This window comes from Typha latifolia, chromosome 12 (assembly GCF_019914945.1).
Source record: "Typha latifolia isolate L0001 chromosome 12, TyphaL0001v2, whole genome shotgun sequence".
Lineage (NCBI taxonomy): Eukaryota > Viridiplantae > Streptophyta > Magnoliopsida > Poales > Typhaceae > Typha > Typha latifolia.
The window spans coordinates 8,966,108-8,981,444 of NC_133097.1; the positions used below are offsets into that span (position 1 = coordinate 8,966,108).

The following is a 15,337-nucleotide window of genomic DNA, read 5'->3' on the forward strand; positions in this document are numbered from 1 at the left end:
AGAATAAAGAAGAAATTTATTCTTGAATCAAACTTATATATTCCCCATGGTTGCTACTTGCCGTAGGAAAAGATTTATATATTCCCCAAAGACAAATGAAGTCACGAGTCTTTGGATAGCATTGAATCAAGAAGGCAAATGCTTTCTTTCAAGTGTCACTCTTTGCCATCACATTAATGAAAACCAACGACTCTTGTAGCATATTTTTTGTTCTCATCTCCCTAGACATTTTTCTGGTCCCTATCATCATCCTATCCTTCTCCAATAATTCATCTGCTCCAAGAATTTCAAACTAAGATTTTCTTTTTAATTCTCAGTTTGTCATATACTTCTGCTAGATCTTTGGGTTAGTTTTGACTCTCTTAATCATCTGATATCTCTCATTTTGTAGGACGTGTTAATGAAAAATAGTTTGTAGCGTCCCTAAAATTAATTAGGTGGCAATCATGTGATATCTTTTTAACTGATTAGAGATTGTACATAGTTAGATAGTTAATATACTATGAAAAATAAGTGAGAGGATCTATATAAAAACAGGCAATAGTTCAAAGGCATATATATAATTACTTCTATTAATATTAATTCTCTAGTGTCTATATCTAATTATCTTCCTAGCATATATATTTTTATTTATGTGAGATAAAAATGGTCGATAAATGTTTCTCAAAGCTTTAAGAAAGAATAGATTTCGGTATATTTGTTAACTTTAACAATAATTTGTTAGGCCTATTTCGTTTAATGATAATTTTAAATGAGTTAAGATATTTTAGTGGCAATTAGGATCTCTTGAAGTGTAGAGTGGCAATTATGTAAACAAAAACCCAATATATTATCCATTTCATTAGCAGATAAACTCTCATAATTATAAAAAATAAAAATAAAAATAAAAAAAAGACTGCCGACTTCCTTTCAGTGTTCCAGATCTCAACCTCTTTTGTTGGCTACTTAAATTTTTCTTTGTTGGTTGCTTATATTTATTAAGTCTCGAAGTTGGTTGCAATTAAATTAATCTATAAACCAAGAACCGACAACCTCTCTCTCTATACTCCATAACTCCAAAGTCTCCTTAATTCCCCTAGATCTCATGCAACTTCTTCTTCCTAGATTCTCTGCCAAGTCTGGTAGGAAAAAGAGACACGTTTTGCCAAAATGTTCGTCGTTTTGGTTTTATTTGATTGGAAACTCTTTTCCAAAGTTAACATCCAACCAGCTATAAAATAATGGTTTTATTTAATATATATTTCTAATTTAAAGTTATATTTGATTTGAATCCGATTTGTATCCAGTTCTATGTTACATTAAATATAGATAAAGACTAAATCAATATAATAAAACTAGAATCGAAACATTTCGTATTTTAACCAAGCCTATGGTTCAATGTACTCGAGCTGCTTCAGCTAAAGATTCTTTTGTCAGAATAAACCCATAACATAGTATTGGGAACTATGGTTATAGTAATCAATGTTTAGCCTCAGAGTTGTGTCCATTATAGCTTCTTGTATAACTTAATCCAAAGCTTTAGTGGGAGACACCATGTCCTCATCCTTGATAGAAGCATCATCATTCCATTTTAAACCCCTTCCATTTATATCTTCCCTCTCCGACCCACTTGAGCTTGGTGAGTTCTTCTCATCAGCCATGTCTGAGGCTCCAATCTTGGATTTGCCTGAGCTGGCTTTGGAGTGCATTATTGAGAAGCTTTCTCCAGCTTGTTTGTGCAGCATGGCGTGTGTTTGTAGGTCTCTGAAGGGTAAGTGCACTGGTGATCATCCGTGGGAGAGGCACATGAAGGAGAAGTGGAGTGGGGTGATTGGCCCAGCAGCTAAGAAAGAGTGGGAGTTGCATTTGGCATCTCATGGCATTGTGGAAAGATTAAAACCCAAGAGTTGGATGGAGTCTCTCTTCTTTATCTGGCCTCTTTCTTTGCTCAACTCTAAGTTTGATGCTGCTAGTAAACCAGTGAATCCATTGCGCATTGATTCAATCATGTCTTGGTATTTGGCACTCGAATGTGGTGAATATTGGTTGCCTGCTCAGGTTTACAACCGTGAGGTATGTAATCTATAGCTTTTGGTTATATCTAATTAACTTTTTTTTGCATACCAACATGTATAGTTTTTGGCTATTTGCGCAACAATATGCTTGTCTCTGCAACTAATTGTTATTGTTTCTAGCACTTTGTTCTTCACCATAACCAGTGTTCTTTTTTTTTTCCTTCTCCTTTTTTCCCCTGCAGAATGGACATTACGGCTTTTCGTTGTCATGTTATGATGCTCAGCTTAGATACGACAGGAAAACAGACACCTTCACTGCGAGGTAAATGCATTGTGTGTTTATGCTAATGCGAATATGTTCTTGTTTTACAGTCAGTCCTATATTCTGCTGAAATTGATTCAGATTTCAGACCTACCTATAAGTAGATGCAATTCACTGGAATACATGCCTTAGATCAGAAGATTGAGTCAAACTTCTTATAACCGCGGATAGTACTAAAATTCTAGTTGATCAGATTGAATCGAACTTTTTATAGATACAAAGTGTTAAAAGTTGATCAGATTGCCTTTCATAGGTATCCACCACATGGGCAAAAGATTGTTAAGTTGGAGGAAGGAATACGCTGGGACAGGCTGCGAGCTTCGCCTGTCGATACTCCTGCACATGATCTTTATGTCTCTAATTGTTTACATGACTTGTGCCCAGGAGATCATTTTGAAATCCAGTGGAGGAAAAACAAAGAATTCCCGTATGGTATGTCGGTCGAGAAAACAACAACTGCATCCTTCGATTCGATTTATCCTTTTCTGAATCAAAGTACAATTCAGAAAACTCCCCCATGCTTACAAACTTACGATGTCGGTCATTGCACGATGTGCTAATTGTTTGAGTAGCTTCTCAATAATTTGCCATTAAGCATGGCTTTCCACTGTTAGATTCTAAAACCTGGCAGTCTGGGTAAATTATCACCTGAATTATTTCTTTTTCAATGTCTGACAGGCTGGTGGTATGGAGTTGTGGGTCATTTGCATTCATGCGAAGAAAATGAACGTCGTTGTCGCTGCCACCAAGATGGTAGGAACATTAAAGGCCAAACCACACATAGGCTTGTATTTTTCTCATACTCCTTTTTCAAGGCAAAAATAGATCAACTGTAAGTCTATTATTACTCAAGAGACAAATAGGCTGAATGAATCCACTGTCATGCCTTCTTGCATCATAGTCCAGTGAATTACAGTAGATCAATATAAGAGAATTCATATGATAATGTGTTCTAATTAATCCATCCATATAAGGATAAGGAATTTATTCATTCAGAGCATTTACTGCTGTTCTTCTGATTAGATCAAGTTCATGTAGATTACTGATAAGCTTTCAGACTTATTCTTGAGCCTTCTCTACTGGCAGATACCATAATATTAGAGTTCAAGCAACATGCTCCTGGCTCAAGATGGAGGAAGGCGGCTATAAGTCGAAACAGTCATCGAGAAAAGGGGGATGAAACAGATGGATTTTACGGCGGAATCAGAAAACTCCAAAGCAAAGATGAAATTAATATGTGGAGAAAATTTTGGCCATCTGAAGTCCTGGAATAGATAGATATATTCTCATTTGTAAGAATTATTCTGCTTCATAATACGAATCCTTGTAGTTCTGTAATCAATATCTATGTTCATTATAAGTACTTTGTATATCAACCATTAAAAGATTAATGGCTGGGATTCTTGTAGTTAATTCATTGCAAATATTGTGCAAATTTTCAGTTTTGCAAGTCAGATGGCAAAGCTTGTTTATTTTGCAGGATTTAGATGATTGCGTCTAATCTGAATTCATTAAATCATCTTATTATTATTTTTTTAATCAAACACCTAAGTTGAATTCATATGATCACATATCAAATCTGCAAGATTTCGGATAAATAATGGAACTACTATAAAAAAAAAAAAAATTCTGAGATATGCATAATGATGATGGTCGTTTCTACAAATTTACCAGGAGAGGGGTAGATTATTATAATAAATATGTAAAAAAGAAAGGGGCTTCTCGCAATAAAGTGGAGTATAGGTGGTAATATGAAATAAAATCCCCAAAACAAGAGAAAATTACATTTCACATCCTACATTTTCACAATTTTATAAACGAAGAAGAATTAGTACAGAAAACCAATAATAAAGTGTAAAACCTCTTCATCGTCGTCGCTAAATCGTAAGGTTTCTCGATTTGATTCTCCTTCGGAGATGAACGGCGGGCCATCTGGTTTCCGTAAGCATTTCCTCCTTAAATCTGGATAAATTTTTTTTTTTTAATTTTTAGAAATTCCTCTATCTCGTTCCTTGGGATAAGTAGTTTGATAAATTCCTATCCATCTTAAATTTTTTTATCCTCCTGATGATTCCTTTAGACAATGCTCCCATCACGAAGGCGATCGTGATCGCCACCGCCCTCTTCACTATCCCATTTGGGATCCATGGCCGTTCTCTGATGCTAGGGTTATCGTATCAGGTAAGCCAGTTTCTTCTGACACATCCATGTGATGGATTCGGTTTGTAATGGTTAATGGATTAGGGTAATTTCAACTTCTTTTGCTACCAATGTTTGATTCGATCTTTTATATTTATTTGTCTGTTGATTGCTTGTTTGCTTCCCAGTTTGCATTGGTTGAACTAGGGTTCAAGGAATATATATTAGAGTGATAACATAATTTATAATATTAGAGTTATAACTTAATTTGGTTCCTGGAATACGGTGCTGATAGATGTTCAACTTGCTCCATCACAGGATAAAATTTATTGGGATTTTGTTATTTTTTCTCCCCGTGCTCAGTGAATATAGTTGTTCATATTCTGTTAATGTTGGTAGAAAGAAGTTAAGTTATGTATTTCCTCTTATGACAGGATATTTATGAAAAGTTACGGATTTGGAGGTTTGTTTCTTCGGTGTTTGCTTTTTCATCGACACCGGAGTTGATATTTGGGCTATCTCTTCTCTATTACTTCAGGGTCTTTGAAAGACAAATTGGTTCTAATAAATACTTAGTAAGTGGTTGTCTACTCTACTCTCACTATTTCATATTCGGTGCTAGAAATTTATGAGATTCTAGGAGATTGCTATCGAATATTGAGCTGCTTATTTCAGCATTGCACTTGTCATTTTGTTTTACACCTGTTGTCTTTCTTATCTTAGAAATGGATGGAAAATGCACTGACTATTTATTTATTTTTGGTACAAGGAGACAAAATCCTAGCCTTATGTTCAAATACTGTTGTTTAAACATGCAGGTATTTATTGTCTTTTCTGTGATAGTTTCTCTGTTGTTGAGATCCTAACTCTGGGCTATCTCAAAGGTATGTTTCCCCAAAATTTTGCGTTATTCCTGATTGCTTTAATTTGACATACTATTTCTAATGGATCAATACTCACTTCTCTTCATTCCAGAGAAGTGACCTACCTTGTCTCCATAATTCTACTTGCTTGCGTAATGCATGTTTTAATTTTTCTTGCAATGTCAGACATTGCATATAATATTTTGCTTGCATAATCTATTTTTCCTTGCATTTTTGAATTTAACATCACTGGCTTTTGCCCCTGCAGATCCCTCTTTAGGTAGACTGGCTTCTGGATCGTATGGTCTTATATTTGCATCCTTTGTACCTTTCTTTTTTGATATTCCAGTCTCCTCACGGTTTCAGATATTTGGAGTACGCTCCAGTGACAAGTTGTTTATATATTTGGCAGGCCTTCAGGTTACCTAATAATAACTTGCTTGTTTAGGTCTTTCATGTATATATAGTGTTTTGGTCTTTAATAATGTGGCGACTTATCCATTTCTGTATATGTTCTCCAGCTCCTCTTTTCATCTTGGAAACAATCTCTTATACCTGGCATGTGCGGCATACTAGCTGGGTTCTTGTACCATCTGAACACTTTTGGCATCCGTAGATTAAAGGTTAGCATCGACTCACTTTCTTTAGAAAAGTTCTTTGTGCATTATATTTTATGCAAACTTACTCTTTTTTTTACTTTGGCATTTATTTGTTAACAAATTTGTTGCTTTAACATGCTATATTCTGCACAGTTTGGTGCATCTATAACTTCTCATGAATTTTCAATTTGTATCATGACAATAAGTTTGAACAATGTACAGTTCCCAGATGGTGCAACATCACTCTTCTCACAATTACGATGGCCCTTCTTAAGTAATTCTTCTCAAGCATTGCCAGGTGGACGCCCTATTGGAAATATACCTTCTTATCCAGTTCGTCAAGCGGAGGCAAGTATTTGTACGAATAATCTTAAATTCTTGACCTGGGGGTGTAGATGAAGTCTACATTGAGGTCCTGAGAGCATCATCAGCGAGGTGCCCTAGGAACTTCAACGAATTTTTGCTTTCTAGGAAGTTCCACACAGAATGCCTCTCATGGATAAGCTTGCTATCCATGTTAATGAAATGCTGTTAATGCTTTCATTTTTCGCTTGTTTCCTAGTTTACAGAACCTGATTTTAGCATCCAGATTTCTCATTTGTCTATCCGTGTCAGGGATATCCGTTACCGAACCCTGTGACTGTGCGAGAACTATCGGAAACTTCTCTTGCTACACTAGTGTCCATGGGATTTGACAGCAATTCTGCCAGAGAGGCCCTTATGCAGGCGAGAAATGACATCAATGTCGCCACAAACATCCTTCTTGAAGCACAGACACGGTAACTGGTGCTCTATAATACCAGCACAATTGCAGACTTCAGAGTTAAAACAGCAGATGACAACCAACTCATTCTTTGCTCTTTGCTTCCTTTTTTAATAGATTTTACTGTCACAGTTCCATATTTGTTGTATGGTGACTTCCTCTGGCAGTGGGAATTCTGATACTGTAATCAATTGGTCACCCACTATCTGCAGGCTCTTGTATTTTGATGTTGATACAAAGACTTGAATGCTGTGTCTGTCGGAACTGGTCAAAGGGGAAAGTGAATTTTAGAGTCCTTATTATTTTTTTAATACATTTAAGTTTCATTTTCTCGTTTATTTATTTTGTATTACGCAAGCTGTAGAGTTAACAATGATCCCAACCTTTTCCATTTATTCTCCAGAAATACTTGAGTTTCTCTTAAGACAGTAATTAACAAAATGATATGGACCTGAAATAGTAAGGAAATGGAGTACGTAGTTTAAAAATCCTCTTTCCTCTTCTCAGATCTCTCCCAAGGCGCAAACAATTTGGAATTTGAAGTAGGAAAGCACACTGGAAAAGAAAAAAGAATGAGAACACTGGAAAATAGAAGACGTGTTTTGATACAATCACCAATATAGAATGGGAACACTGGAAAAGAAAAAAGAAAACAATAGTATTCTAATCATTCTTCTTATCACATTGTTTGTTGAAAATCCAATACAAATTCAACTTGAAAGGTGGCTCTCTTATAAACACTTCAACTGCAAACGGAGTTAATTTATGCAGTCCCTGTAATGCCAGAACAGTTCCCTTTATTTCATTATAATACAAACTTTAAACCTCAAAGACAACCCTCAGGTCATATAGAAAGATCTGGGCCTGAAATGTACAGCAGGAATCAACTATGCAACTTATCCAGCATTTTTAAGCATGGTTTACTGCGATGAGACAAATATATGCCTTATACCGCCCTCCTGTGGATCAAATGTTGCTGACATCAACTTTACTCTTGTGAATTTGGAAGGCAGGGGTAATCCAGCTGCCACAGCTGCATTGAATACCTGACCAGTTGAAATATCCTAATCGTGCATCACAATGGATGCATGATAGTTTCCCTTCTAGGGCACCTTCTTCCACTGCAAAGATGGAAAGATCAGTCAATTTCATGTGCAATGAGTTTGAATTAATATAAAAGGTACAGAGCATAAGGGAAAACTCAAGTACAAGTTTTTATAGTTTAAACTAGGAGAATGATAAGATGGTCTTACCTGAAGCCATCCACTTGAGAGGCTCAAGAAATAAAGAAGAGCAATCTTGCTCTTGGAACCTATTAAGTGGGTTGCCACTTTTTCTTTTCTGCCACTCGAAGGATGTTTCACCCTCACCAGGTACATGGCTTACAACATTTTCTTGCAAAGCCAAAATTCTCCGGCATTTCTTGCAGCGGTAAGCAGATCTTCTCTGATCTCCCTTGGAGACATCAGCGAAGAACTTCGATTCAGGAGACAGACCTGGATCAGCTTCAAATATTGATCTGTCTATCTTCTCTCCAAGTTTATAGGATTGACCTGAAAGGACCATCATACAAGAGACCTTCAACAAGACAGTGATATGTTTCTGTAGTTGCAGAAAGAAGGATGAAAGCTATGTCACATTAAAACAAAAAGATGTATATCGGAAAGCATGAAAATCCAATGACAACAAGAATAGTCTCCAATGATTATTCTGATCTAGAATTATCATAATTGCAGAAGATCGGACAGATCAGGTCGAAATTAATAAAAGACCATTTTGCCTGAATTTTCAGATGCCAAAGCAACGATATTGTAAGAGCATTAAGGTGGCATAATCACTTGAATTATAAAATCTCACCTATAATTTTCAATCTGAAGCGCTTGTACATGGGGCTCGAAGTTTCTACTTTAAACCCCATTTCTTCAAACATTTTTAACTGCATCAAGGGGAAGGCAGACCAATTCAGAATTATATATAACATAGCTTCTTCATGCTACTAACTTATGAAAAAAGTTAATCTAACCTGTTCCAGAAAACCATCATTAGGACAAACGAATTCGCAAATTTCCCTCAAGGATTCAAGTGCATCTGGAAGACCATGAATGGAACCATGTTACTCAAGATTATTGGAAAATCACATCTGAACTTCAACACCAAGTGAAGCACGTGAATCAGACATGCAGACAATATTAAGATACCACCTCACTATAATAGAAAGTAACAGAATATGCTTGTTCAAACCTTCCAGAGATTTCTGTTCTGTTCTCATGAGATATGCAGTTATGATCGACGCGCTGCAATAAAAGGACAGAAAATACAAAAGGTGTATGTAAAGCAAATGATGGAAGCAGAGAATCAGGGAACAGATGAAGGTATTCAACAGTAATCAGGAACACATGCAGGCAAATTATAAGTCCACTGATAACTTGATAACACTAAGTCTGAACTCACCCGAGCTCTATTTCATTGGACATTAATATTCAACCCACTTTTCGATCCCCTTGTTATGTAGTATACTAATATGGTATTCCAAAAATTCTAGCATATCATTGGTTATTCAAATCAACATAAAAGTCTGGTAAGTCTTCAAGGTTTCTGACAAAGATGGTGATAGTCCTCGCAGGGAGAAAAATTCAAGCATATAAGCATGAAGGTAAAAATACTTGTACACACGGAATCATGCACAGCCACACACAAGCCGGCATGAATTAATTTCTATATATAGTTAATGCGAGCTAACGAAGCAACTCACTTCTTGTATCAGTGGATTTAGGGATCTAAAACTAACATGACTAGTGGGAAGAAAGATCAACTCTAGCAATTAGTACACGATTTAAATTTAGAAAAATAACCTTTTAATTACTTGCATCCTTTAGCAAAAGGTCAAAGCTTATAAAAAAAGAATACAAAATTAAAAAAGAAAAAGAAAAAACCCCTCAAAAACCTTATCCAGAAAAAGAATTATATACCTTCTTGATACTCCTGCGAAGCAATGCACCAGCACGGACCCTTCCTTCCTCCCTTGGTCGATGAAATCCAAGCACACGTCCAAGTAATCCAAGAGGTTCTCGTCCTCCGTATCCCTGAGCGGCACGGCCATCCTAACCAGCTTCATCTCCCGCCCCACGCGCTCGAGCGAGTAGAGGAGCTTCTCCGGCGCCAGCGACTTCTTAGGCGACTCCCCGGCTCCGGCGAAGACCTTGCGGATCTCCTCCGCTGGGATCGAGAGGCCCGGCCGCCACTCCGAGAAGAAGGAGATCGAGGCCGAGCTGAGGATGGAAAGGACGTGGGTGATCCCTCCTCCTCCTCCTCCTCCGCCGCCGCCGCCGCCGCAGCTGTTGCCACCTTGGAGGACCTCGGCGGCGTCGGTGATGTCGCCGAAGAAGAGACGATCCCGGACCAAGTACGGCATCGCCTTCTTCTTGGCGGTTTCGTTCGAGGTCTGTACCCCAAATCCTAACCCTAGATTTAAAGACGAAGGAGGAGTTGTCCTCGTTATCCTCCTTCCATCGAGAGATGGATACGTCGGAATATTCTGTTTGGGTATCACCACCCACATCAACTACCTTTTACGAAAAACCTCCTTAATTTCATATTTTCATATATTCACTCTTACATTATTACGTACATTTGCAAAAAAATCCCATTCTTACTTTATATTAGCCTTTCGACTAGAAGTGCATGGATCAATCTGCAAATTGGCACGATAATGGATGTAGTGACTGTAGTCACAACTCGACCACCACCACCAATAATTCCAAGCTGACGACGATACAATCATACACCTAAGAAAGCTTCCAAAATACTTCAAGAAATTGGAAAACTCCATGATTGGATTGTGCAATATATATATATTTTTTAATTCTTTGGGGCTACTTATTTATGATTTAGTCCGATTTAGACTTTCCTCGTGAATTTTAAATTTAAGTACTTAATTCTCTACTATCAAAATCAAATTACAATTATTAGTCAAAAATTAACAGGAATGTAAAAAAGATTTAATATTCTTATAGAAATATAGTATGATTTGAATATGATAGTGATAGTTTGGCCAGAGCTCCTTTTAGATGAAAAATCTAACATTTATAATATAATTTGAACTGCATAAAATTTCAGTGTTTAAATTTTTAGTACAAGAATGAAAATTAAGATGGAGCTGAAAAAAAATATAAGGTAAATTATTTTCCCCCTTCTATCCTTAAATTAGTGGAGCTTAATCCTGACAAGGAAATTGGGGGCCATGTCGCGATTGATTGGTACATTAGATAGCTCAGTATCCATTTAATTCTTTCTGTTTATTTTGATGGATATGCATACTAATAGACAAGTAGCAACCAATGAGTTTAGGAAAGACAGAAGAAATCTATCCTTGAATAGGGCTCAATCAATTGTCTTGGCATTATTTGTGCCTATAAAGTATAAATACCTATGTTTTAGTAATTTGGAGACTTTTGCAGTTTAATGGCATTAAATTTTTTGATTTATAATAATTAACTATAGTAAATTGTGTGCACTTCGTTATAACAAAATATGCTTCAACTATAATATATATATACACTCAATTTTATATACTAAAACAAAAAATTACATACAATTAAATTGTAATAACGCTGGTTCATCAATCATCATTCTTCGCGAAATGGTGCCGATAATTTTCCTTCGAGCAATGAAAGTTACAATGGCATGAGTTTTGAGATGCAGTATGAAAGTCTAATATTAATGAATCTCTAAGGAGCAATTCATTTTATTCACTTTACCATGCAAAGCAGAAAATGCATCAGAAACAGTGATTAGCTGTATAAATTAGCATTGAAGAGTGCCTAATGTTCATGTTGGCAAACAAAACTGACCTATACATTGAGTAACACTTTCTATGAGAATTCTTACAAAGGAAGGTGAAAAAAAACAACAAAACAAGGTAGTATATCATCTTTCTAGAAACATGAAGGGCAAATTGCAACAGAGGTACCATATGGAACATAAAGAGCGTTTTAGAGGACCTTCTACTTTGTCGCCTGGGCAATTATATTGCTAATTGAGCTGGCCTGCTCTTTTGCGGTTTCAACCAATGAATCCTGTAAGATAAAAATAGACATCATAAACACACCTAATTATTGGAAGAGTTACATGATGATGATCATGGAATGTAGTTCGATTCCAAACTGGAACAAGAGACTTCATTTCAAGTTTTCAACCCTATTCTAAGTACCAGTACCTGTGCAGCTACCAGTCGTGCAACTGTTTTCTTGCTTGACTCTTGAAGTTCACCGGCAATCAGAATCTCATCCAGTATGTAGTATGCCTAAATACATTTATTTCAGCAGTGGGAGTATCAAACTAACATGATTTACTTATAGATAGAGAAATACCTTGTGGAAATTGAAGATCAAGTCCAGCTCGCAGACCTGTGAAGGAACATAATTCGCAGAGGTATGTTATTGACATCACACTCGGAAAGCACAAGGACGGAAGTTAGAGAACTTACACTGCCAAAGTAACGGTCCAATATCTCAACAAAATGATGTATGATTTCAAGGATTTCAAGTTCATTGTCATCAGCATCAATGCACATACAGAAATAAAGACTGGCATACCTGTAGACAATAGCTCTTACATCAACCTGACTTTTAGAAAATTAAATAAATAAACCAACACCTTCAGGAGTTGCTCATATTTTCACGGATCCTATTACCTTCTATATACAACTTTGTATCCTCTCCACTCAATAAAATTGCAAAGCTTTGGACCTCTTGAAAGTATGACTCCACTAAGTTCCCGAATTATCTTTTACATATGAATAACAAAATCTTAGTACTAGAATATTACCAAATAACAAACAGTCAGCAATATCAAATTTAAGCTTAACATATCTTATTATCCTCTAATCTTTTATTGGAACTAAAAATATTATAAAAAGCAGCAGAATATATTAACTCCTTATAGATGAGATATTTTCTATTACCCACATGCCATATGATATAACTAGGTGGAGATGCTGCTACCTAGATATGCATTGGCAAAGTTTCACACGAGAGGCTGGTTCCAGGGGAGATTCCTGTCAGGCATGTACACTCCAATAAAAGGTCAAACTTGATGATGTTATCTTTTCTTGATTTCTATTCTGAAAGTCCTTTTCTAGAACTAGTTCTAGAACAGAGGGGGAAAAACTCACAAGCATGTAATTAAGTTAAATTAAGTACATAACAGTTGATTGTGTTCTCTTTAATCTATCTAAACAACCATTTTATTTTTCCATTCTTAATGTATGTTCTGCTAGGTACTTAGGATTCCTTATTCAACTTGAGTTCATTTTATAACATAAGAGAAGGATAATGTAGTTATGCAGGTCTCTTTTAATAAAAAAAATTATAATATCAATCTTAAACACATATTCATGTCAAGACAGAAAGAGAAAGGAAGTGAGTTGGTAAAAGAAAGGAATTTAGGAGCTTGGAGTGTTGTAGATTAGGAAGAGATGAATGTGGTCTCTATTTGCAAAGATGTGGAGGAAGTTGCTAGCTGATGAAAATCAGATTTGGGCTAATATAGTTTATCAGAGATATTACAGGCGGTTGAAGAAGGATGAATTCAAATTGTTGATTTCTAAAGGGTGTAATCTTTAGAGAGATGTTATACTCTGAGCTCCTTTCAAAATTGGTACATATAGAGCTATGAGTGATGATGTGGACATAAAATTTGGAAAGATATATGCGTTGGTGAATGTTCTCTAGCTACTAAGTTTCCTAAATTGTTTGCTGTTATTTGGGATAAAGACTTTTATGTTTCTGAGTTATGAAATGGCAGAAGCTTGGATATTATATAGGAGATTCTTTGATGTTTCATTGTGACAGGAGGAGTACAATCTTGTGCATGCTGAGTAATGGGTATACACCTATTAATGGTGTGAAGCAGTGAAAGACAAAATTAAATGGAGGTTTGATTCAAAGAATATCTTTACTCTTAGAACACTGTATAGATTCCTTAATAATAGTGGCTAGAGTTATCTTGATTTATGGAAGATGGGCATTCCTCTTAACATAAAAAGCTTTTTCTTGTTTGCAATAACAGGGTCTCTTAACTTGAGACAACCTGATTATAAGGAATTGGTCTAGTAATAACTGCTGTACTTTTTAAAGAGGAGAGTGTCAAACATCTGTTTCTGAAGTATAGATATGCTAATACCTAGGGCAATTTCAGTCCTAATGTTTTTAATGATGTTTGGATTGTTGGAACATATAGAGGTGTGAGGAAGGCAAATAGAAAGTAGTGGAAAATGTGGACGGCAACATATTCTGTCTCTTTGGCTTGAAAGAAATATTAGAACATACAAAAATCCTAACCCCAAGCAACCTGCTGAGATGGTGTATCAAATTAACAATCCGTTTATTTTCTGGGAAGAAATATAAGGAGATGATTCACAGAAGAAAGCCAGACTTCAAATCGATAGAAGGAAGAAGGATATTATTGCGCTAGATAACTAATTTTATTGCTCTTTACTGTTTTGATGTGTTTGTCTCGGTGTGAGATTCCTGTGTTTTCTTTCAGACTGTCAAGCATGTAAACAATTTCAATCTTGCCAAGAGAGGCTACTTGATAAACCATAGATTATAAAGTTTCAATACAGAACAAAAGAATAGTGATCTGTTACGAAGTGTTTACCTTTGATCTTTCCTTCTGTGTATAAGGAGAGTACCATTTTGTCAATCTAACCTTCCCCTGCCTGCTAATTAGAAGCACGAAATGGATCTAGGAAAGGGGAAAAAAAGACATACTCATGGTTATATCAAACAAGAAACGACTTTGAAGCTCTTAAAGTAGGCAATGAACCTAAGAAAATGAAAATTTTCACTTAGTTCTATTTTTCCTCTAAACAGTAATTCATGGCGAATACCAGAGTTTGAGAAACTTTTGGGAGACAAAAATAAAACTAATCACACTGCAATAAAAAGAAGCAACGGTAACATCGCAAATTAAAACACACACACACACACACACAACATGAAAAGCAAAGAACTGGCTTAAAATCAAACAAAGCCAATCATTCCGATCATAACATCAGCTCAATATTTGATCCCTAGCAAACAAGCAAAAAACCAGAAACCTAAACAAACTAACCGCTCTCCATGAATCCGAAACCAAGGGACGTCCATCTTCACAAAAAAAATAAGGACTTCACGATCCTAATAATCAATTATCAAAACTGGAATCATGCTAAAAAAACGGACACGACATCTAATTCCAACATTCAGTTCTTCTTCTTCTTCAAAGCAAGCAGGATAGATCGTGTTCTAAACTTTTTTCTGATTCAGATCAAATTATAGTAAAAGAAGCAACGGGAAATCGACGATATTACCATGATTGCAGCTAAAGCTGGAGGACGACCCGAACTTCCAACGCCTTTCTAATTTTCGCGCAAGCTACGGGCTTTATTCTCGTCGGCCGGTCCGTCGGAATAACCGGTTCGGCTAAGTTGTTGAAGTTTCGAACCCGCGAAGTTTCGAGAGTTGTCCAGGTTAGTGTTTTAGCTGGGTTTGACTTTTGAGCACCTTCGTCCTTCGACCATTCATTAGTAAATTTTATATTAAAATTATTTTAGAACTTCCATAGTAAATGTTTCGCATTGAAAACTTTATTAAATGATCATATTTATCGTCCAA

The 15,337-nt window shown here is 36.1% G+C and overlaps 4 protein-coding genes across 4 annotated transcripts; 2 read left to right on the forward strand and 2 right to left on the reverse strand.

Moving 5' to 3' along the window:
* The first annotated feature begins 1,334 nt into the window (after positions 1-1,334).
* Positions 1,335-3,788, forward strand: LOC140799066 (F-box protein At2g26850-like). Its single transcript, XM_073153203.1, has 5 exons — positions 1,335-2,052; positions 2,237-2,316; positions 2,570-2,748; positions 2,995-3,069; positions 3,403-3,788. Exons 1-5 carry the CDS (start codon positions 1,534-1,536, stop codon positions 3,588-3,590), a joined length of 1,041 nt encoding a protein of 346 aa, XP_073009304.1. The 5' UTR covers positions 1,335-1,533; the 3' UTR covers positions 3,591-3,788.
* Positions 3,789-4,141: 353 nt separating this feature from the next.
* LOC140798911 (rhomboid-like protein 20) lies at positions 4,142-7,016 on the forward strand. Its single transcript, XM_073152998.1, is given in 9 exon segments — positions 4,142-4,257; positions 4,397-4,497; positions 4,890-5,030; positions 5,274-5,307; positions 5,310-5,339; positions 5,587-5,738; positions 5,840-5,941; positions 6,140-6,265; positions 6,533-7,016. Coding segments are annotated over 9 exon segments (879 nt in total). The 5' UTR covers positions 4,142-4,232; the 3' UTR covers positions 6,701-7,016.
* Positions 7,017-7,321: 305 nt separating this feature from the next.
* On the reverse strand, positions 7,322-10,463 carry LOC140798620 (uncharacterized). The gene is made up of 6 exons (XM_073152550.1): positions 9,650-10,463; positions 8,922-8,974; positions 8,704-8,768; positions 8,538-8,616; positions 7,934-8,233; positions 7,322-7,801 (listed from the first exon to the last, which is right to left on the reverse strand). The coding sequence occupies exons 1-6, from the start codon at positions 10,237-10,239 to the stop codon at positions 7,647-7,649; spliced, it is 1,242 nt and encodes a 413-aa protein (XP_073008651.1). The 5' UTR covers positions 10,240-10,463; the 3' UTR covers positions 7,322-7,646.
* A 990-nt stretch (positions 10,464-11,453) lies between these two features.
* Positions 11,454-15,228, reverse strand: LOC140798621 (AP-1 complex subunit sigma-1). The gene is made up of 7 exons (XM_073152551.1): positions 15,034-15,228; positions 14,340-14,426; positions 12,373-12,464; positions 12,166-12,274; positions 12,050-12,085; positions 11,896-11,982; positions 11,454-11,755 (listed from the first exon to the last, which is right to left on the reverse strand). Exons 1-7 carry the CDS (start codon positions 15,034-15,036, stop codon positions 11,684-11,686), a joined length of 486 nt encoding a protein of 161 aa, XP_073008652.1. The 5' UTR covers positions 15,037-15,228; the 3' UTR covers positions 11,454-11,683.
* Between the last annotated feature and the right edge of the window lie 109 nt (positions 15,229-15,337).